This window comes from Pelecanus crispus, chromosome 30 (assembly GCF_030463565.1).
Source record: "Pelecanus crispus isolate bPelCri1 chromosome 30, bPelCri1.pri, whole genome shotgun sequence".
NCBI lineage: Eukaryota > Metazoa > Chordata > Aves > Pelecaniformes > Pelecanidae > Pelecanus > Pelecanus crispus.
Genome location: NC_134672.1, coordinates 652,771 through 673,917, shown reverse-complemented (window position 1 = coordinate 673,917; position 21,147 = coordinate 652,771). Strand labels below are relative to the sequence as shown.

Genomic DNA, 21,147 nt, shown 5'->3' with positions numbered 1-21,147 from the left:
CGACCATCCAGCCAATTCCTTATCCACCCAACAGTCCACCCATATCTCCCCAATTGAGAGAGAAGGATGTTGTGGGGGACCGTGTCGCAGGCTTTACAGCAGCCCAGATGGATGACATCCAGTGCTTTTCCCTTGTCCACGGATGCAGTCACTCCTTCATAGAAAGCCGCCAGGTTGGCCAGGCAGGACTTTGGGAGGGGCTTTACCCCCCAGCTCCCCATCCTGTGCTCCATCGACTCGGGAGGGGCGAGGAGAGAGGTTGCCAGTGAAGGCTGAGGCAAAGAAGTTGTTGAGTACCTCAGCCTTCTCCTCGTCCCTTGATATGAGGTCGCCTTTCTTGTCATCAGCGGGGTACGCTTTCTTTAACCTTCCTTTTCTGGCTGACATACCTGTAGAAGCCCTTCTTGTTATTCTTTACATCCCTTGCCAAATTCAGTTCCAGCTGCGCCTTGGCCCTCCTCACCCCCTCCCTATGCAACCGGGCAGCTTCCCTGTGCTCTTCCCAGGACACCTGTCCCTGCTTCCACTGCCTGGGCAGTTCCCTCTTTACTTTGACCAGCAGGCCTCGACTCAGCCATGCCGGTCTCTTCCCTTCCTTGCCTGATTTCTTACCCCTGGGCCCTGAGAGCCCTTGCGCTCTCTGGAAGGTGTCCTTAAAGATCTGCCGGCTCTGTTCCGTTCCCCTGTCCCTGAGGACCGTTTCCCAGGGGGTCCTTCTGACTAACTCCTTGGAGAGCTGGAAGTTTGCTCTCCTAAACTTTAGAGTCCTGACTGTACTCCTCACTTTTCCCATATCCCTCAGGAGCGTGAACTCCACCAACGCGTGATCACTGCAGCCCAGGCTGCCTCCAGTCTTGACATCACCGATGAGCTCACTTGCACTGGTGACCATCAGGTCCAGTATCGCGTCCCCTCGGGTAGGGGTGTCTTTTACTGGGCTTAGGAAGTTGTCGTCTATGCATTCCAGGAATCTCCTGGATTGCCTACAGCTCGCCGTGTTGCTTCTCCAGCAAATGTCGGGGTGGTTGAAGTCCCGCAGCAGCACGAGAGTCTGCAAGCGCGAAGCCTCCCGGAGCTGGAGGAGGAAGGCTCCGTCAGCAGGCTCCCCGTGATCAGGCGGCCCGTAGTAGGCACCAGCCACAAGGTTCCCTTTGCTGCCTCTGTCTCCGACTCTTACCCAAAAGCTGTCAACCTGCTCATGGCTACTCTTCAGGGACAGCTCTTCACGCTCTATTGATTTCTTTACGTAGAGGGCAACGCCTCCGCCCCTCCTTCCTCGCCTGTCCCTCTGAACCGCCTGTAGCCATCGAGAGCCACATTCCAGTCGTGGGATTCGTCCCACCAGGTTTCGGTTATGGCACTCAGGTCATAGCTGTCTAGCAGCACAGCAGCTTCCAGCTCCTCCTGTTTGTTCCCCGTGCTGCGTGCATTCGTGTAGAGGTGTTTCCTCTGGGCTGTTGGCCGTGTCGCCGCTTTAGTGGAACATCCCTTGTTTCCCTTGGGGTGTTTCACGGAGGTTTCCTTGTGAGCTCCTACTATCTCCGGAGCCCCCAGCTCATCTCTGCAAGACTTCAACTGTGCTGCAGCGTCCCCATCGCGCCTCTGGGCAACAGGTTGAGGGCTCACAGTGGCACCCCGTCCCTCTAGCCATTGCGTACCACCCCGCAGCTTGTCACAGGCAAGCCTGGTACGTTCCCCCTCCCCCTTCCCATCTAGTTTAAAGCCCTGTCAATGAGCCCCGCAAGCTCCTGAGCAAAGACCCTCTTTCCCCTTTGAGAAAGGAGGCTCCCATTTGATGCCAGCAAGCCTGGTGCCGTGTAGGCTGTCCCATTGTTGAAGAACCCAAAGTTGTGACGGTGGCACCAGCCTCGGAGCCATGTGTTAAGAGATTGGATCCGCCTGTTCCTACCAATGTCACCTCCCACAACCAGAAGAAGGGAGGAAAAGATGACCTGTGCCCCCGATTCCCTCACTAAGCGTCCCAAGGCCCCAAAGTCTCTTTTAATCGCCCTTGGGCTGTGCACTGCAGCTTCATCACCACCCACATGGAAGAGCAGTAAGGGGGAGTAGTCCGAGGGCCGCACCAGGCTGGGAAGCCTCCTGGTGATATCTCTGACCCGGGCTCCTGGAGGCAGCAGACCTCCCTATGAGGAGGGTCCAGCCGGCATATTGGGCCCTCCGCTCCCCTCAGAAGGGAGTCTCCTACACCTATGACGCGTCTTTTCTTCCTTGTGGAGGTGGCAGTAATACGGGGGGGGTAGGTCTTTGTGGTCTTGGTGACTCTTCTGGTGTCGATGGATCAACGCCCCCACATCATCCACTGACTGGTCCTCCACATCTAGAGCCTCATACCTATTGTGCAGAGGCAGCCGGGGAGTCGTGGTGGGCAAGGAAAGGGTTCGCTTGCCGCCCCGATTGTGGACTTGTTTCCACTCGCTGCTTCCCTCTAAGCCCCTGCCTACATCCTGGTTGGGGGAGGATACTGGCTCCCTTTGGTCACAGGCTTTCTCTGGAGGCTGTCCCTGCTCTGGTTTCCGGGAGCTCAGAGCATGCTTCCACCTTTCTGGGAGCTCAGAGCATGGTTCCACCACGTGGATAGGTGTGATAGGTTACGGTGCTTCGTGCTCTCGGGGCCTTTGTCGAGACACCCGCTGTGCGGCCAGTCCCAACAAGTGCAGCAGGCTGGTAGTAGCCCTCAGCCATTCCCATCTAGTCCCGGCTCCTCATCGCACGTCACCCACATATTGCACTAAAGAAGTAGAAGAATTCTCCCCTCGCCGATCTTCCCATTCCTTTGCAAGTACCTTACCAAAAAGGGTTGGGCTGTTCTTAAAGCCTTGAGGAAGCACAGTCCAACAAAGTTGCACTGTCCTGACAGTCGCTGGGCTTTCCCACTCAAAGGCAAACACCTTCTGCCTTTCTTCCTCCAGCGCTCTACAGAAAAAGGCGTCCTTTAAATCCAAGGCTGACAAAGAAATATTCTTCTCAGGTACTGAAGGCAACAGAGCATACGCGTTGGGAACGACCGGGTGCACATCAACAACCGTTCGGTTTATTGCCCTCAGATGCTGGACCCATCGGGACTCCTGGGTACGGGGTTTCTTTACAGGTAGGACTGGGCTATGATACTCAGACTGACATTCGCGCAATAGTCCAGACTGAAGAAATGTCTTTATCAAAGGTTCCAGCCCAGTTCTGCCTTCTAATTCAATAGGATATTGTAGAGTAGAGTCACAGAATCACAGAATCGTTCAGGTAGGAAAAGACCTTGAAGACCATCCAGTCCAAGACCACCACTAAACCAATTAAGGGCAGAGTCATAATTAATTTTGTGTTTCCTGGCTTGGTGGCTGGATTATTTTTTAATGAAAGGAATACTAGGAATCACTAAGGCTGGAAAGGACCTCTAAGAGCATCAGTCCAACCATCAACCCAACACCACCGTGCCCACTAAACCATGTCCCCAAGTGCCACGTCCACACGGGTTTTGAAGCCCTCCAGGGATGGGGACTCCCCCACCTCTCTGGGCAGCCTGTTCCAATGTGTGACCGCTCTTTCTGTGAAGAAATTTTTCCTATAATATCCAATCTAAACCTCCCTTGACACAACTTGAGGCCATTTCCTCTCATCCTATCACTTGATACTTGGGAGAAGGGACCAATACCCCCCTCCCTACCCTCTCCTGTCAGGAGCTGCAGAGCGATAAGGTCTCCCCTCAGCCTCCTCTTCTCCAGGCTAAACAATCTTTTTGCATATCCCACAGCTCACTCAGGGATAGGGATCGGGTGGTTACCATCTCATTTACGGGTTCTTCCTCCTCTGGTTCTCGTGATGGCCCTGGTTCATCTTCATCCCTTACTAAATGAGGTGATTTTCTTGTGTATTTTTTCTTTCATATAGGGGCAACCGGCATGGGTTGGTTCTCTGGTTTAGCCACGGCGCCTGTCACCGGGGTTGGAGTGGCTGCAGTGGCTGTCATTTTGTCATCAGATCCAGAGACCCTCTCTTTCCCTTGAGGGTACTGAATAGTGTTGAACAGGGCTCTATAAGCATGGGCAGTCCCCAGCACGTTGCAATGAGTTGTGTCTCTCTGGAGTTGCCAGGGTGACAACATACTTTTTCCAAATACTTTACTAATTCTTCAGGATTCTGCACTTGTTGAAGTGAAGTTCCAAAACACTGGAGGTGCCCACTGTCCCAGGTACTTGCCCATACGATCCCACACACCCTGCCACTCATAACTCTCCAGCCTTGGGGCAGATCTCTGGATGATATTCTTAAATTGCTTACTAACCTTTGTCAAAACCAAAACAATATTCCCAAGAAGTATCAATAGAAGGATCTTAACTGCCCAGGGGTGTTCAAGATACTGGAAAGTTGTTGTAATGAAGGAGGAAACATCATAGAAGAAGGTAGCAAAGGTGCCATTCTGTATTTCCTCCACAACAAGCCTCTCAGAGTAAGAAGTATAATTGCTAACTCTCTCCATGAGGTAGTACCCGCAGTACAGTAGTGACTTCTGTATGAAACCCAAATACCAAAGAATGCTCAAGGTCAGGGTTTTGATAAGGAGCCTCCCAAGCAAAAGATCATGAATCACTGCAGAGCATAGGGCACTGCACAAACCAACAACAAGCTTTAACGTGTGCTGCAAAAAAAAGACCATGGTGCAGATCAGATGAACTAATATCATGACTGGCAACTGTTTACATACTCCTTAATACACTCTGGTTAATCTGTTGTTATCTCAAACCCTTTGAGCCCCACATTGGGTGCCAAAAAGGACTGTCGGGGTTTAGCCCCAGCCAGCAGCTCAGCACCACGCAGCCGCTCGCTCACTGCCCCTACCCCGATGGGATGGGGGAGAGAATCGGAGGAGTGAGAGTGAGAAACACTCCTGGGTTGAGATAAGAACAGTTTAATAATTGAAATAAGGTAAAATAGTAATGATAATAATCATAACAATATATAATGATGATAATAATAATAACAATACACAAAGCAAGTGATGCACAATGCAATTGCTCACCACCTGCCGACCAATGCCCAGCCAGTTCCCGAGCAGCGATCGCTCCTCCCCAGCCAACCCCCCCAGTTTCTATGCTGAGCATGACGTCATATGGTATGGAATAGCCCTTTGGCCAGTTTGGATCAACTATTCTGGCTGTGCCCCCTCCCAGTTTCTTGTGCCCCTGGCAGAGCAGGGGAAGCTGAAAAGTCCTTGACTAGCATAAGCAGTACTCAGCAACAACTAAAACATCAGCGAGTTATCAACATTCTTCTCCTACTAAATCCAAACCACAGCACTGTGCCTGCTACTGGGAAGAAAATGAACTCTATCCCAGCTGAAATCATGACAGGAGGGCAGTGGTGAGGTCCCACTCGGAGGCATTGGGCGTCCCGGGGACCCGGGTGCCCTCCAGCTCCCGCAGGCCCAGGCCTCCTGGCAGCAGCAGCCCCACGTAGGCGGCTGCCAGCAGCACAGCACTGTGCCCCATGGCCCCACGCCCCTCACCGCAGCCTCTGGCCGCACCAGGACCTGTGCCAGGGAACACAGTGCAACTGGCGTGACCAGTAACGGGGGGGTAACTGGGGTGACCAGTAACAGGGCGTAACTGGGGCGTTGGGGTGCAGCTGGGGTGGCCGGTACTGGGGTGCAACCGGGACATTGGGGTCCCACTGGGGTGCGCAGTATCAGGGTGCAACTGGGGTGACCAGTAGCAGGGGGCAACTGGGGTCACCAGTACTTGAGTGCAACTGTCACAGTGGGGTCCTACTGGGGTGCTCAGATACTGGGGTGCAACTGGGGTGACCAGTACCAGGTTGCAGCTGAGACAAGGTGGTCCAGCTGGGGTGCCCAGTACCAGGGTACAACTGGGGTGACTGGTCAGCAGGCACCAGGCCAAGGCAGGGGGCACAAACTGCACCCCCCAGGTCACCTCCCCCAGATAGACAGACAGACAGACAGGGTGTCTGTGCCCACCCCAGCTGCTGGCAGCACCCATACCAGTCACGGGACCGTCACGTGCTCCCACGGGACCAGCAGTTTCCTCCCACGACTGTCCTGGTGACGTCTGCGGATGGGACGTGGGTGAGGGTGAGGGACAGGGTGAGAGACCCACGCGGGGGGTCCTGGGTGGGTGGGGATGAGGACGTGGGCTGCAGAGACAGGGATGATGACACCCAAGGGACACCCACTGCCACTCCTGTGGCCATGACACCATAGTCCTGGGGCCATCATGGCCAGCCCTGTGGCATTGACATTGTGGCCCTGGGGATGCCATGGTGACACCATGGCCCTAGGGACACCACAGCCAGCCCTGTGGCCATGACATCATGGCTCTGGGGACATCATGGTTCTGGGGACACCATGGCCACCGCTGTGGCCATAACACTCTGGCCCTGGGTACAGCTCTGGGGACACCATGGTGCTGGGGTCACCATGGCCACCTCAGCCAGCCCTGCGGCCATGACACCATCGTCCTGAGGACACCATGGCCCTGGAGACACCAGGGACCTCCATGGCCGGCTCCATGCCCATGACAATGCAGCCATGGGGATGGTCCTGGAGACACCATGGCCTTGGGGACACTGTGGCCACCAGGGCCAGCCCTGTGGCTATCACACAGTAGCCTAGGAACATCCCTGGGGACACCATGGCCCTGGGGACACCAGCCCCAGCCCCTTGGCCATGACACAGCAGCCCTGGGGATGGCCCTGGGGACCCCACAGCCCTGAGGACCCCACAGGCACCATGGTCAGCCCTGTGGCCATGATGTTGGAGCGGGGCCAGAGGAGGCCACCAACTGATGCGAGGGCTGGAGCTGCTCTGCTGCGGGGCCAGGCTGGGGGAGCTGGGGGTGCTCAGCCTGGAGAGGAGGGGGCTGCGGGGAGGCCTGAGTGCGGCCTGGCAGCGCTGAGAGGGGCTGCAGGAAGGGTGGGGACAAGCTTTTTAGCAAGGCCTGTTGGGACAGGACAAGCAGCAATGGATTTCAACTGAAGAAGAATCGATTTAGACTGGCTGTAAGGAAGAGGGTTTGTACAGCGAGGGTGGTGAGGCACTGGCACAGGTTGCCCAGGGAGGCGGTGGAGGCCCCATCCCTGGAAACATCCCAGGTCCGGTTGGACGGGGCTCGGAGCCCCCTGCTCTGGTTAAAGCTGTCCCTGGCACTGCAGGGGCTGGGGCACCTCTAAAGGGCCCTTCCCACCCAAAGTGTTCTATGGTTCTACAACACCATGGTCAGCCCTGTGGCCATGACACCATGGCCTTGGGGATGGCTCTGGGGACATCATGGTCCAGGGGCAGCACAGCTATGCCCTTGGCCATCATGCTGTGGGGCCCTGGGGACAGCCTTGGGGACACCACAGCCTCAGGGCTGGCCCCATGGCCATGGCACTGTGGCCTTGGGGACACCGTGGCCCTGTGGACACTGTGGCCATCCCCGTCGCCATGACACCAGGCCCTGGGGACAGCGTGGGGGCCACCAGGCCCCGTCCAGGCCTGCTCCGTCGCCATGGCGACACCAGGCCGGGCAGGCGCCGCCATCTTGAGGCCGGGTACGGCGTCCCGGCTCCTCCCCCTCCCGCACCTCGCTTCCGGTCACCTGCCCGCGCTCGGGCGGTGGCTAGGCGGGGCGACGGCGTCGTGCGCCAACTACTTCCGGCGGCCGGCCAATCAGCGCGGCGCCGCGGCGGGGCACGTGACGCGTCGGTTGGCGGAAGCGGAAGAAGGAGACGCGGCAGCGGGATGGAGCTGGACGGGGCGACGCGGCACCGTGAGCGCGGGGGGGGGGGGGCGGCCGGCCGGCCCCGGCCCCGGCCCCGGCCCCGGCCCCGGCCCCGGCCCCACCCTCACCCTCACCCCTCCTCTCCCTGCAGCCCCCAAACGCCGGGTACCGGCGGCGGCGCCGCGTATGGCGGATCCCCACCCTCTCTTCGATGATACCAGCGCGGCGGGAGGCGGCGGGGCCCACTCCGGCCGGGGCTACGGGGCGCCGCCGCCTGCGTCCTCCTCCTCCTCGTACCCACCTCCCGCTTCCTTCCTGGGCGACCCGGTATCCAGCCTGGCCGTGGCCTACGGCAGCAGCTTGGCCAGCCAGGGCCGCGACATCGTGGGCTGCAGCGTGAGTGGCACCGGGCGGGGTGCGACTGGGGGGGTGCGTGGCCGGTTACCGGGACCTCTCACGGCTTTTTAAACGCCCCCCACCCGTCCCCTAGCTCGACCGGCTCATCCCGGTGAGGACGCTGAAGTATTACTTCGCTGTGGACACCGTCTACGTGGGAAGGAAACTGGGGCTCCTCGTCTTCCCCTTCATGCATCAGGTGAGGGGGGGCCGGTACCGGGGCAGGGGGGGTATTACCGGAGCCCCGGGGGGGGCCCTAATGGTGTCCGACCCCTCCCAGGACTGGCAGGTGCAGTACCAGCAGGACGCCCCGGTCGCCCCCCGCTTTGATGTCAATGCCCCCGATCTCTACATCCCAGGTACGTGTCCGTGCCCCCGCCCCGCCGGGGACGCTGGCATCCCCCAGGGACTCCCCGCGGCCCGTGGGGACCCCCCTAGTAATGTGTGTGTCCCCCCCCAGTGATGGCCTTCATTACCTACATCCTTGTCGCCGGCTTGGCGCTGGGCACCCAAAACAGGTGAGGCTGCTGTCCTCGAGGCCACCCCCTGTCCCCACAGGAGGGCAGGTGTCCCACCCTGAAAAAGGGGGTGCAGGCAAAGCTGTGCCCCCCCCAAATTTGAGGTGCCCCCCCAGATTCTCCCCCGACAGCCTGGGCTTGCAGGCGAGCTCGGCGCTGGCCTGGCTGATCGTGGAGGTGCTGGCCATCCTCTTCAGCCTCTACCTTGTCACTGTCAACACTGACCTCACCACCATCGACCTCCTCGCCTTCACCGGCTACAAATACGTGGGGTGAGAAATCTGGGGGGAGGGGGGAGGGGGGAAAGGGTCTTTTTTGGGGGAGTGCACCCCAATAACCCCCACCTTCCCGGGCAATGGCAGGATGATCATCGGCCTCATCTCCGGGCTCCTCTTCGGCCGGACCGGTTACTACGTGGTGCTGAGCTGGTGCTGCCTCAGCATCTTTGTCTTTATGGTAAAGAGGGGGTGCAGGGAAAAAGGGGGGGCTTTCGGGGGGGGGGGGGGCTTCACACACCCCCTTTTTTTTTTTTTTTGCTGTGTGTGCCCCCCCCCCAGATCAGGACGCTGCGGCTGAAGCTGCTGTCGGAGGCGGCGGCCGAGGGGGTGCTGGTGCGAGGGGCCAAGAACCAGCTGCGGATGTACTTGACCATGGCCATCGCTGCCGCCCAGCCCTTCTTCATGTACTGGCTCACCTACCACCTCCTCAGGTGAGGGGGGCCCCGAACCCCACTTCTCCCCCCCCAGCCCCCCCCTTTGCCCTCAGCTGCTTCAATAAACACTGCCTGGGCAAGCACGGTGTGCATGTGTGGTGTCCATACCCCCCCCCCCTTTTTTTTTTGGAGTGGGGTACCCCACTTTTGGGGGGCTGCACCCCACTTTGAGGGGTTTGGATATTAGGGAGCCCTCCCTCAACATCATGTGTGTTGCTTTTAGGGGTGCAGCATTCCTTGGGGCGTGGGAACCCTTGTTGTGGGGTCTGGCCCCCCCCTCCCCTGCTAAAACCACCAGGTTTTGGGGTCTCCTCCTTCCAGCCTCACCCCCCCCTGCCTTGGGGAGCTGCTGTGTCATTTCCCCCCCCCCCCAGTTTTGGGGTGCAGGCAGGCACCCCTGGGACTTTGTCCCTTGTGTCCCCAGCCACCCAGTGACACCAGGGTGTGACACCTATGGACTTTGCTCCAGCACTGGTGATGCCTTTGAGCTCTTTATTAGCAGGGAGGGGGGGGCAGGTAACACCCCATTGCGGGGGGCCTTGTCACCCCCATCACCCCCCTGTCCCCCCCTTGTCACCTCCTGTCCCCCCCTCAGTGACTCTTCTTCTCCTTCTTCTTCTCCTTGGGTTTCTTGTGCAGTTTGTCCTTCTTCTTGTGCTCATGGCCAGGGTGCTGTGGGGGGGGTTAATGGGGTCGGGGGGGGGGGGACACGACACAGGGCCGTGTCCCCCCCCGTGGGGTGCAGGGGACAGCCTGGGGAGTTTTGGGGTGCAGGGGACACAGTGTGGGGGGGTGTCTGTCCTTACCTTCCCCTCATTGTCAGAGCTGCAGCTGGAACTGGAGGAGTCAGAGGAGTGGCCGTCCTGGGCGGGGGAGAGGGGGAGTTGGGGGGGTGCTGGGGTACCCCCCTACCCAGCCAGAGGGTCTCTTGGAGACCCTGGGGGGTCCTGGGGCTGTAGGGTGCTTGGGGTGTGGGGGTCCCCAGTTCATGGGGAGGGGTGGGTGTGGGACTGTGGGGGTCCCCAGGGGGGCCCTAGAGCAGGAGGGAGTCTGGGGGGTACTGGAAGTTTGGGGTTCCAGGACAATAGGGGTCCCTTGGGCTGTGGGGTGCCAGAGTTTGGGGGGTCCTGGAGCTACGGGGTGCTGGAATGTGGGGTCCTGGGGCTGTGGGGGGCAGTGGCCCAGCACCAGGGGGTTCCAGGTTGGGAGAGTCCCGGGGGGTCCACGCAGCCCCTCACCTTGTGCTTCTTGCCCGGCTCCTTGTGCTGCTGCTTGTCCATGGCAGGGGGAGCTGCCAGCGGCTGCAGCACTGCCCCGGCCCCCCTCAGCTTTTATGGGTGTGTGGGGTGGGGCGGCCCTTGCCCCGGGCGGTGCCTCCCAGTGGGGTGGGGTCCCCATATTTGGGGTGTGTTTGCCTGAGGGGGGCAAGGTTCACCCTCCCCCCCAAACCAGGGAGAGTTCTATCCCTTATCCCCACCCCCCAATTTTCCCCAGCAGGTTGGGGGGGGGGGGGGAGTCATCGTCCCCCGTCCCCCCCCAGGGTGTGTCCCGGATCCGGCCCAGCTGGTCCCAGGGTGGGGCTGCAGAGTTTGTCCTCGCTGAGCTGGCAGATTTGGGGTGCTGGGGGGATGACACTCACAGGAGGGGGTGCCAGTGACCCCCCCAGTACCTACAGGGGCCTGGACCCCCCACTAAAAGGGCCTCATCCAGGCTTGGGGGAAGCAGCCCCACCATAGAGCTCCCACCCCTCAGCCTCCCTGCCCCCCAGGCACTTTTGGGGTGCCCCCTACCCACCCCAAGAATCCTGAGCCCCCCCAGAGGGTGGTTCACATCTCCCTTTATTCAGGAAAAAAAAAAAAAAAAAGTCCCTCTAATGTATAAAACCCCCACCCCAAAAAAGTAATAATTAAACTCTAAGTCTGGTTGATTTGACACAACAATCATAAACACCCCACAGCCCCCACCACCCCCAAAAGCAAGGGGATGGGGTCCCCTGAAAGTGCTGGACCTCCCCCCCAAAATCACTGGGCGAGGGGCCCGGTCCCCTTGCGGCCAGCTGGCTGCCAAAGCTGGGTGGGGAGAGCCAGGGAAGTGGGGAGAAACACACACGCACCTCCCCCCCCCCCCAGGGGATTTCCCGTGATCCGCCACAACCCCATTTTTCTACAAAACAATTTAAAAAAACAGAACGCCCCGCGAAAAATAATGAGAAAGAGCAAGTGAGGTGCCCCAAATGCACCAGAGAAGTCATTTTGGGGGGAGTCCACAAAGATGGGGTGCCCCCCCTCAGAGGGTGTAGGCGTTGCTCATCAGATACTCCTTGTCGTCCCCGGGGCTCCATCCCGTTCCTGCTCCCGGCAGCTCCGGTTTTCTGTGGCACATCTTGAGGGTGACGTCCGTCACGTAACCCAACAAAATGATTGCCAGGATGGCCAGGAGCACCCCCAGTGCCAGCGCTGTTGGGAGGGACACCCCAAAAACTGAGAGGTGACGTTAGGGTGTCACCCACGTCGCCAAGGGAGGTGGGGAGCAGAACCCCACCGGCGCTTACCTTTGGTAGAGAGGAAATTGCTGTGGAAATCGGTACCAGTGCCACCAGCATCTTCTGTGGGGAGGGAAACTGGAGTGAGATGGGGGGGCACAGGGATGTCCCCAAGGCCCCTCAGGGACGGTCCCCTGTCCCTCACCTGGCTTGGGGCTGCAGCGGCTCAAGCATTCCTCTTCGTTGAGATAGTTGTTTTTATTTCCCCGGCAGCCGCCGTAGGTGAATTGCCGGCAGGTTCGGTTTGCCGGGCTGTAGTACCAGCGCAGGAACGAGGCACGGCAGGGGCCGGTCACCCGGGGAACGGCGCAGTGCTCTGGGGGGGATTTAGGGGGGTTACGGTGGGCAAGGACCCCCCCCAAATTCTCCTGGTCCTGCCTGAGGAAGGTGGGGGGAAAGGGATTCGGCAGCGCCGAGCAGCACGGTGAGGTTTACCGTCATAGGTGGAGTTGGCGTCAGTCTGCTTGGCGCGATGCTCGGGTTTCTTTGAAGCTGGGGAAAATGATTACAAAAAGAAAAACAGACCCAGTTTGGTGGGTTATTGGGGGGGGTTTGGCACCAATACAATAAAATAGCCCAGTTTGGTGGGTTATTTTCATGTGTTGACACCAAAACAATAAAAAGAACCCCAAAATAACCCAATTTGGTGTCATGGGATGATCCCCGGATGCCCCTGGCGACAGGATCAGCACCGTGTCGTCCCCCCTCTCCCTGTGGTGACCTTACCCCCGCCGAGGACACAGCTCTCCCGACATTCCCGCTCTGTCAGGAAGTTGTTGGCGTTCCCGTTGCAGCCGCCGAAGATGAAGCTTTGGCACGAGCCACTGGTGATGTTGAACCACCACCGTGGAATCGAAGCCCGGCACTGTCCCACCGCCTCCGGCAGTGAGCAGAGCTCTGCCGGCAGGAAAAAAAAAAAAAAAAAAAAAGACATTAACCACCATGACCAAACCCTGCTTTCCCCAGATTTTAGGGGGGCAGACACAACCCCCACCGTGGTTTGGGAAGGGATTTACAGGCTCAGCAGCCTGGCTCCGCAGCAATTCCCAGCACGAGGCAGAGCCCGGAGGTGAACTGTCCCCCAAAACACATCCGACAGCACCCCCCGGCCTGCACCGCTGGGAACTGGGCAGCAAGCGGTGCTATGGGGCAGGAATGAAGGCAAATCCAACAAGGTAATAAATAATTAACTGAAGAAGAATAATAAACTGACAATAGTAAGCTGAATAAGAAATAGAATAATAATAATAATAAACCGAAGAGCCAGAAACTTCCAGTTTTAGACAAAACCAAACCTAAATCCCTAAATCTGGGCTTTACCAAAATCCCCCATCACAAAACTGACTTCCTGGCAGGCCGGGAGATGGGGGGACCCCAAACGGGATCACAGGGTTGGGGTACAGCCCCTGAGAGCCATGGGGAGGTTTGGAGGTGGCTCTATGTGCTGCCCCCCCCCAAATTAATACACCTCCTGGGGTCTCGCCGAGGTTTGGGGCAGGGGGAGAAGAGCCGGGGGCACACGGATTTGCCAGGCCGGTGGCCATGGACGCTCTGGCTGCCGCAAAATTCTCTGGCTGGGACCAGATTTCCAGCTGAAAGTGACGAAGTATGTTAAAAAAACCCCCAAAACCAACCAAAACCCAAAAAACCCCACCCAACCAAAAAGCTACATTTTTAGCTCAGGAAGAGAAAATCCCAGCAGGATCAGACTCCAGCAGCCCTGGGCGGGGGGGGTCGGGCAGATGTCAGCCTCGTTAAGCCACCAAGGTAATGAACTGAGTTTAAAAGTGCAAGTTGTTTCCTGTTTACGGAGATGTGAGGGCAGCAAATGGGCGAACTCACTCCCTCGAGGGCTCCAGGCCGCTTTCTGGGGTTGGTTGGGGTAACTGGGATCCAGATTCTTGCCAGGGAAAAAGCTGCTGCTGCATCCCGGGGGAGTGGGATGGATCCTGCAACCGCAGGAGGGCTGCACCTGCCCTCCCCCACAGCTGAGGGTGCTTTGAACCCCCGTGAAACCACCCCAAAACCGAGCCCGGGGCGTCGGGGAGGCCTTGGGCCGGATTTCCCCACAGTGAGGAGGAAGTTTGGAGCAGAGAAAGCGACGGTGCGTCAGCTTTGGGGGCAGCGGGTGAAACTCCTTTTCAACACCCCCCTTCCCCCCGTCTCCCCCAAGCCATGGGGGCGGCTCCCCCAGCCCCCTCCCCACAAAGGGAACAAACAATGAGCTATTTTGGGTTTCAAACTGACCAAAAAACGGAACAAAGGCTCTTCCTGGAGAAGTAGCAGCGGTGCCGCTCCCCACCATGAGCAGAGACGCCCTTCCCCACAGGGCCCGGACCCCCCCCAGGAGGATTTAGAGACACCCCCCCCCCCCGTCAAGGCCATGACCCCCACAGTCGTGTCCCCGCCCCCAGGGACCCAGGGTCACTCCTCAAGGCCGTGACCCCACTCCCCAAAGGTCATGACCCCCCCCAAGACCCCCCAAAAGGCCAGGACCCCGCACAGCCTGCCCCCCAGAGAGGTTCCAAGACACTCCCCTGACGCTCTGACCCCACAGGGCCCCCCAAGGGCCCAGGCTCAGCGCCCACGACCCCACTCAAGCTCTCCCTACGCCTCCCCCCGAAAGGCCTCGACTCTTAGAGGGGCTCCGAGAGCCCCCCCAAAGCCACAGACCTCCCCCAGGAGCCTTCAGAGCCCCCCCTCAGGCAGGGACCCCCTCAGGCCCCCCCCAAAGCCAACAGCCCTCCCCCAGGAGCCTTCAGAGCCCCCCCTCAGGCAGGGACTCCTCTCAAACCCTCCCAGGGCCCCCCAGAGCCACAGCCTGCTCCTCAGGAGCCTTCAGAGCCCCCCCTCAGGCAGGGACCCCTCTCAAACCCTCCCAGGGACCCCCTCAGGGCCCCCCCGAGCCACAGCCTGGCCCTCAGGAGCCTTCAGAGCCCCCCCCTCAAGGCGGAGACCCCCCCCGAAGGCCGGGACCCCCTCAGGGCCCTCAAAGGCGGCGGCCCCCAGAGCTCCCCCTCAGGATCCACCGCCCGGGCTGGGCCCCCCACAAGGGCCCCCAGGAGGCCCCCCGAGGCCGCCGCCCCGCCCGAAGCCCCACCCCGGGGCCTGGAGGCGGCCGTTACCGAGCAGGGGGGCCCCGCCGGGGCCGGGCCGGGCGCCGGTGCTGGCGGCCGCGGGCAGCAGGAGCAGCAGGAGCAGCAGCGGGAGGAGCCGCCCAGCCGCCATGGCCGCCGCTGCCGCCGCCGCTGCGTCACACAGGTGCGCCCCGCCCGCCTACGTCACACAGGTGCGCCCCGCCCAGCCGCCAAGCCCCGCCCCTCCCGTGGCACACAGGTGCGCTCCCCCCGACCCAGCTCCGCCCCATCAAGCTCCGCCCCCACCCAGCTCCGCCCCGACCCAGCTCCGCCCCAGACCCAGCTCCGCCCCCGCCCAGCCCCTCTGGCTCTGCCGCCGAGCCCCGCCCCTTCGTTTGCATGCGGCGCGGGAAAAAGCGCTGCGCCAGCTAGAGCTAGAGGACGATATAGAGGCTATAGGGACTATAGGGTTAGGGGAGCTATAGGGAGCTATAGGGGGCTATAGGGGCTATAGGGTTAGGGGAGCTATAGGGGCTATAGGGGCTATAGGGGCTATAGGGGCTATAGGATTAGGGGAGCTATAGGGAGCTATAGGGGCTATAGGGAGCTATAGGGGCTATAGAGGCTATAGGGGCTATAGGGTTAGGGGAGCTACAGGGGGCTATAGGGGCTATAGAGGCTACAGAGGCTATAGTGTTAGGGGAGCTATAGGGGCTATAGGGTTAGGGGAGCTATAGGGGCTATAGGAGCTATAGGGGCTATAGGGTTAGGGGAGCTATAGGGGGCTATAGGGGCTATAGGGTTAGGGGAGCTATAGGGGGCTATAGAGGCTATAGGAGCTATAGAGGCTATAGGGTTAGGGGAGCTATAGAGGATATAGGGTTAGGGGAGCTATAGGGACTATAGAGGCTATAGGGTTAGGGGAGCTATAGGGGGCTATAGGGGCTATAGAGACTATAGGGTTAGGGGAGCTATAGGGAGCTATAGGGGGCTATAGGAGCTATAGAGGCTATAGGGTTAGGGGAGCTATAGGGGGCTATAGGGGCTATAGGGGATATACAGTGAGGGGAGCTGTGGACGCTGTAGGGGGTTATAGGGTTCATAGGGGCTGTGGGCGCTAAAGGGCGCTATAGGGGATACAGGATTCATAGGCGCTGCGGGCAATATAGGGGGCTGTAGGGTTCATGGGAGATGGGGGCGCTATAGGGCGCTATAGAGGCTGTAGGGTTCATGGGAGCCGTGGGCGCTATAGGGCTCTATAGGGGCTGTAGGGGTAGGGGAGCCATGGGTGCTCTAGGGCGCTCTAGGGGCTGTAGGGTTACGGGAGCTGGGGGCGCTATAGGGCGGTATAGGGGCTGTAGGGTTACGGGAGCCGTGGGCGCTATAGGGCAGTATAGGGGCGTAGGGTTACGGGAGCCGTGGGCGCTATAGGGCGGTATAGGGGCTGTAGGGTTAGGGGAGCCGGGGGTGCTCTAGGGCGCTATAGGGGCTGTAGGGTTAGGGGAGCTGTGGGCGCTCTAGGGCTCTCTAGGGGCTATAGGGTTAGGGGAGCCATGGGCGCTATAGGGCTCTATAGGGGCTGTAGGGTTAGGGGAGCCGGGGGCGCTATAGGGCACTATAGGGGCTGTAGGGTTAGGGGAGCCGGGGGTGCTCTAGGGCGCTATAGGGGCTGTAGGGTTCATGGGAGCTGTGGGTGCTATAGGGCTCTATAGGGGCTGTAGGGTTAGGGGAGCCGGGGGTGCTCTAGGGCGCTATAGGGGCTGTAGGGTTCATGGGAGCTGTGGGCGCTATAGGGCTCTATAGGGGCTGTAGGGTTAGGGGAGCCGGGAGCGCTATAGGGCGGTATAGGGGCTGTAGGGTTAGGGGAGCCGTGGGCGCTATAGGGCGGTATAGGGGCTGTAGGGTTAGGGGAGCTGTGGGCGCTATAGGGCTCTATAGGGGCTGTAGGGTTAGGGGAGCCGGGGGGTGCTATAGGGCGGTATAGGGGCTGTAGGGTTAGGGGAGCCGTGGGCGCTCTAGTGCTCTCTAGGGGCTATAGGGTTAGGGGAGCCATGGGCGCTATAGGGCTCTATAGGGGCTGTAGGGTTAGGGGAGCCGGGGGCGCTATAGGGCGGTATAGGGGCTGTAGGTTTAGGGGAGCCGTGGGTGCTCTAGGGCGCTATAGGGGCTGTAGGGTTCATGGGAGCTGTGGGCGCTATAGGGCTCTATAGGGGCTGTAGGGTTAGGGGAGCCGGGGGCGCTATAGGGCGGTATAGGGGCTGTAGGGTTAGGGGAGCTGTGGGCGCTATAGGGCGCTATAGGGGCTGTAGGGTTAGGGGAGCCGGGGGCGCTATAGGGCGGTATAGGGGCTGTAGGGTTAGGGGAGCCGTGGGCGCTCTAGGGCTCTCTAGGGGCTATAGGGTTAGGGGAGCCATGGGCGCTATAGGGCTCTATAGGGGCTGTAGGGTTAGGGGAGCCGGGGGCGCTATAGGGCGGTATAGGGGCTGTAGGGTTAGGGGAGCCGGGGGTGCTCTAGGGCACTATAGGGGCTGTAGGGTTAGGGGAGCTGTGGGCGCTATAGGGCTCTATAGGGGCTGTAGGGTTAGGGGAGCCGGGGGCACTATAGGGCGCTATAGGGGCTGTAGGGTTAGGGGAGCTGTGGGCGCTATAGGGCGGTATAGGGGCTGTAGGGGTAGGGGAGCCGGGAGCGCTATAGGGCGGTATAGGGGCTGTAGGGTTAGGGGAGCCGGGGGCGCTATAGGGTGGTATAGGGGCTGTAGGGTTAGGGGAGCCGTGGGCGCTCTAGGGCTCTCTAGGGGCTATAGGGTTAGGGGAGCCATGGGCGCTATAGGGCTCTATAGGGGCTGTAGGGTTAGGGGAGCCGGGGGCGCTATAGGGCGGTATAGGGGCTGTAGGGTTAGGGGAGCCGGGGGTGCTCTAGGGCACTATAGGGGCTGTAGGGTTCATGGGAGCTGTGGGCGCTATAGGGCTCTATAGGGGCTGTAGGGTTAGGGGAGCCGGGGGCACTATAGGGCGGTATAGGGGCTGTAGGGTTAGGGGAGCTGTGGGCGCTATAGGGCGGTATAGGGGCTGTAGGGGTAGGGGAGCCGGGGAGCGCTATAGGGCGGTATAGGGGCTGTAGGGTTAGGGGAGCCGTGGGCGCTATAGGGCTCTATAGGGGCTGTAGGGTTAGGGGAGCCGTGGGCGCTATAGGGCTCGGGAGGGGGGCGGAGGGGAGCTCCCCGCCACACCGCGCCCCCGGCACAGCCCCTCCCCCCGCCCTGCCTTGCCCCTCCCCTCCCCGCTCCCCTCCCCCCGCCCCCTATAGCCGGTGGCTCCCCCGGCCCCGCGTCCCGAGCGATGGCGGCGAACCGCGTGGGGCGGCGGCAGGGGCGGGGGGGGTCCCCGGGCCGCTCCCTCGCTGCCCGGCGCCCCCCGCCCCCCGCCCGCAGCCCCGGGCTCCAGCGGCGACCGGCCAGGGTCACGGTCAAGTACAACCGGCGGGAGCTGCAGCGGCGGCTGGACACGGAGCAGTGGATCGACGGGCGGCTGGAGGAGCTCTACCGGGGGCGGGTAGGGACGGCAGCGGCACCGGGAGCGGCACCGGGAGCGGCACCGGGAGCGGCACCGGGAGCGGCACCGGGAGCGCAGGGCGCGGGTCCCGGCTGGGCAGCACCCGGGGTGCTCAGCACCGGCACCGGGCCCGGCTGGGTCGGACCCAGGGGCGGCACCGGCAGCGGCACCGGCAGCGGCTGGGTCCGAGGAACCGGGGCTGGGAGCGGCACCGGCACCGCACGACGCCGGTCGCGAGCGGGGATCCCCCCCGGGATGCTCGGCCCCGGCCCCGGGGTCTGGGGTGTCCCCCTCCCCGCGCCGGCCCCGGTCTCCCGTGGGAGCGACACGGAGGGGCCCCGGGGGGTGGGGGTGGGGCGGGCAGATGGGCGGCGGCAGATGTCCCGTTATCCCTGGCCTCGGCGGGGGGACACGGGGGGGGCACGCGGGGGGGTGGGGGCTACCTGGGGCACGCGGGGGGTGGGGACACGCCGGGTGTATGGGGGGCGGGGGGGGCACGCGGGACGCTCGGGCGGGCTGGGGACGCACCGCGGGGGGGGGGGGTGCGCGGGGACCCCCGGGGAGGGCTTGGGGACACTTGGTGTGCACAGAGGGCTCGGGGACACCCCCCGCACCCACGCGGGGGGGGGGGGGGGGGGGGCACGCGGGGCTCCGGTGGTCCCAGGGGTCCCCCCCGCGGCAGGAGGGGGAGATGCCGGACGAGGTGAACATCGACGACCTCCTGGAGCTGGAGACGGACGAGGAGCGAGCCCAGAAGCTGCAGGTGGGGTGGGGTGGGGGTTTTTTTTTGGGTGGGGGGCACCCCACGCGAGTTTTGGGGGGGGCCATGCGTGGCACCCCCCCCCCTCACCTGCCCCCCTCCCCATCCATCCAGGGCATCCTGCAGTCGTGCACCGCCGACACCGAGGTACGCACCTAAGGGCGTGTCCCCGGGGGGGCCCACGCGTGGGGTGGGGACACGGGGGGGGGACACGCTGCCAGTCCGCCCCCCCCGCGTTGTCCCAGCTCCCACTGCTCCAGCCGGGCTTTAAAAGGCAAAAGTATTCGGCTCCGGCTTCCTCCGGGGGGGCCTTTTCCTCCCCGCTTATCTCCGGCAGCAGCTTGGGGGGGGGGCGTGGGTGTAATTTTTTGGGGGGGGTCCCCTAATTAGCGCCCCCCCTTCTTTGACACCCCCCCCCCCCCTTTCCAAGCAGGATTTCATACGGGAGCTCCTGGCCCAACTCAAGGGGCTACCGAAACAGCAAGTCCTGCAGCGACCCAGCCCGGAGGACCCCACCCCCTCCCCGTGACCGCCCCCCACTCGTGGCCGTGGGGGGGTCACCCCCTGCCAGCACCCACCCAGGGCCCCCCCAGCACCCGCTGTACAGTATTTAAGCCCACCCCCACCCCCCGCCCCGCAATAAAACCTGGCTGTGCTGCATGCATGGGGGTGGCGTGTGCTGGGGGACCCCAAAAAAAATTTGGGGACCCCCCCCCAAGCACTGCCCGCCGAGCATGAGCCGAGCCCCCTCCAGCCACGAGGTTTAGGGGGGGACACGCGTGACACCCCCCCCCCCCCCCCTCCGCTTTGGGTCACTGCCGCAATGAGCTGCCCCTTTCTCAGCCCCCCCAGCTGTTTGTAGAATCCAGATGTTGGGAGCATCCGGCCAGGAAGTGGCCCCCCCCCCCCCTTCCCGCGGGGGGGCCGAGCCCTGCAGGGTCCGGACACCCCCCAAAAAGTGGGGTGCTGCCCCCCCAACTCCCATTTTTACTGCACGGGAATGGGCCAAAAGGGGGGGGCGATACTGGGAGGGGGGCTGGGGGGGCACAACCCGTACCCCAAAATATCTTGGGGGTCGGCAGCCCTTGGGGGGGCACCCCATGGAGGAGGGAGCACGCACCCTGAGCTTCCTCCCCTGGGGAGGTGTGTTGGGGTGCTGCCCCCCCCAGCCAGGGCACCCCAAAACTGGCCGGGGCTCCCCAAGCTGAATGCAACCGGGCCGGTGGCTCCTCCCTGGGGATATGGGGGGTCCCCAAATCCCCCCCAAGACCCCCCACTCCCGGCAGCCCCCCACATTTGGGGGCTCCCCCAGCCCACACCCCGCTCTCCTTGGGAGGGTTTTGGGGTGCCCAGCGGGGTAGGATCCCACAACCCCCCCTGCCTGCACCACACTGCGGGGGGACCCCAACCCCCCACACCCCTGTGAACCCCATAATATGCAGGCACCCCCCGATGCACCCCTGTAAATCCCAAAGGCTCCCCCAGATGCACAACCCCCCCCAAAGCCCAGACACCCCCAAACCCCACACATGCCTCCCAAGCCCCCCAGAAGCACCCCCAACCCCCTCAGACACCCCAAAACCCCACACATGCACCCCAAACCCCACACATGCATCCTAAATGCCGCAGATGCCCCCCAAATTCCCCCTGAAGCGCCCCACAAAGCTCACACCTGCACCCCCAAACCCCATTCACCCTCAAACCCTACAGACACACCCTGAAACCCCATAGATTCACCCCCAAATCCTCCCTCACCCCCAAACCCCCCAAAGCACCCCCATACCCCACACATGCACCCCTGAAACCCCATTCACCCCAAAACCCCACAGACACACCCCTGAAACGCCCCAATTTCCCCCCACC

The 21,147-nt window shown here is 61.6% G+C and overlaps 3 protein-coding genes across 3 annotated transcripts; 2 read left to right on the top strand and 1 right to left on the bottom strand.

The window, feature by feature from the left end:
- The first annotated feature begins 7,514 nt into the window (after nucleotides 1-7,514).
- On the top strand, nucleotides 7,515-9,387 carry YIF1B (Yip1 interacting factor homolog B, membrane trafficking protein). Its single transcript, XM_075725393.1, has 7 exons — nucleotides 7,515-8,123; nucleotides 8,218-8,322; nucleotides 8,404-8,482; nucleotides 8,584-8,641; nucleotides 8,758-8,913; nucleotides 9,004-9,097; nucleotides 9,199-9,387. Exons 1-7 carry the CDS (start codon nucleotides 7,515-7,517, stop codon nucleotides 9,352-9,354), a joined length of 1,257 nt encoding a protein of 418 aa, XP_075581508.1. The 3' UTR covers nucleotides 9,355-9,387.
- A 1,983-nt stretch (nucleotides 9,388-11,370) lies between these two features.
- Nucleotides 11,371-15,123, bottom strand: SPINT2 (serine peptidase inhibitor, Kunitz type 2). Its single transcript, XM_075725421.1, has 6 exons — nucleotides 15,021-15,123; nucleotides 12,622-12,792; nucleotides 12,331-12,387; nucleotides 12,041-12,211; nucleotides 11,905-11,958; nucleotides 11,371-11,809 (listed from the first exon to the last, which is right to left on the bottom strand). The coding sequence occupies exons 1-6, from the start codon at nucleotides 15,121-15,123 to the stop codon at nucleotides 11,640-11,642; spliced, it is 726 nt and encodes a 241-aa protein (XP_075581536.1). The 3' UTR covers nucleotides 11,371-11,639.
- A 3,188-nt stretch (nucleotides 15,124-18,311) lies between these two features.
- LOC142596312 (protein phosphatase 1 regulatory subunit 14A-like) lies at nucleotides 18,312-19,813 on the top strand. The gene is made up of 4 exons (XM_075725392.1): nucleotides 18,312-18,524; nucleotides 19,207-19,287; nucleotides 19,399-19,431; nucleotides 19,715-19,813. Exons 1-4 carry the CDS (start codon nucleotides 18,312-18,314, stop codon nucleotides 19,811-19,813), a joined length of 426 nt encoding a protein of 141 aa, XP_075581507.1.
- Nucleotides 19,814-21,147: the final 1,334 nt, after the last annotated feature.

What these genes read in the sequence shown, in the direction of transcription:
- YIF1B (XM_075725393.1), top strand. Translation starts at nt 7,515, where the DNA reads ATGGCGACACCAGGCCGGGCAGGCGCCGCCATCTTGAGGCCGGGTACG. An exon ending in TCTTCCCCTTCATGCATCAG is followed by an intron (nt 8,323 to 8,403) that starts GTGAGGGGGGGC and finishes GACCCCTCCCAG; the next exon opens with GACTGGCAGGTGCAGTACCA. An exon ending in CCCCGATCTCTACATCCCAG is followed by an intron (nt 8,483 to 8,583) that starts GTACGTGTCCGT and finishes GTCCCCCCCCAG; the next exon opens with TGATGGCCTTCATTACCTAC.
- SPINT2 (XM_075725421.1), bottom strand. Translation starts at nt 15,123, where the DNA reads ATGGCGGCTGGGCGGCTCCTCCCGCTGCTGCTCCTGCTGCTCCTGCTG. An exon ending in CGCCAACTCCACCTATGACG is followed by an intron (nt 12,212 to 12,330) that starts GTAAACCTCACC and finishes AATCCCCCCCAG; the next exon opens with AGCACTGCGCCGTTCCCCGG. An exon ending in CAATTTCCTCTCTACCAAAG is followed by an intron (nt 11,810 to 11,904) that starts GTAAGCGCCGGT and finishes CCCTCCCAACAG; the next exon opens with CGCTGGCACTGGGGGTGCTC.
- LOC142596312 (XM_075725392.1), top strand. Translation starts at nt 18,312, where the DNA reads ATGGCGGCGAACCGCGTGGGGCGGCGGCAGGGGCGGGGGGGGTCCCCG. An exon ending in AGGAGCTCTACCGGGGGCGG is followed by an intron (nt 18,525 to 19,206) that starts GTAGGGACGGCA and finishes CCCCCGCGGCAG; the next exon opens with GAGGGGGAGATGCCGGACGA. An exon ending in CGTGCACCGCCGACACCGAG is followed by an intron (nt 19,432 to 19,714) that starts GTACGCACCTAA and finishes CCCCTTTCCAAG; the next exon opens with CAGGATTTCATACGGGAGCT.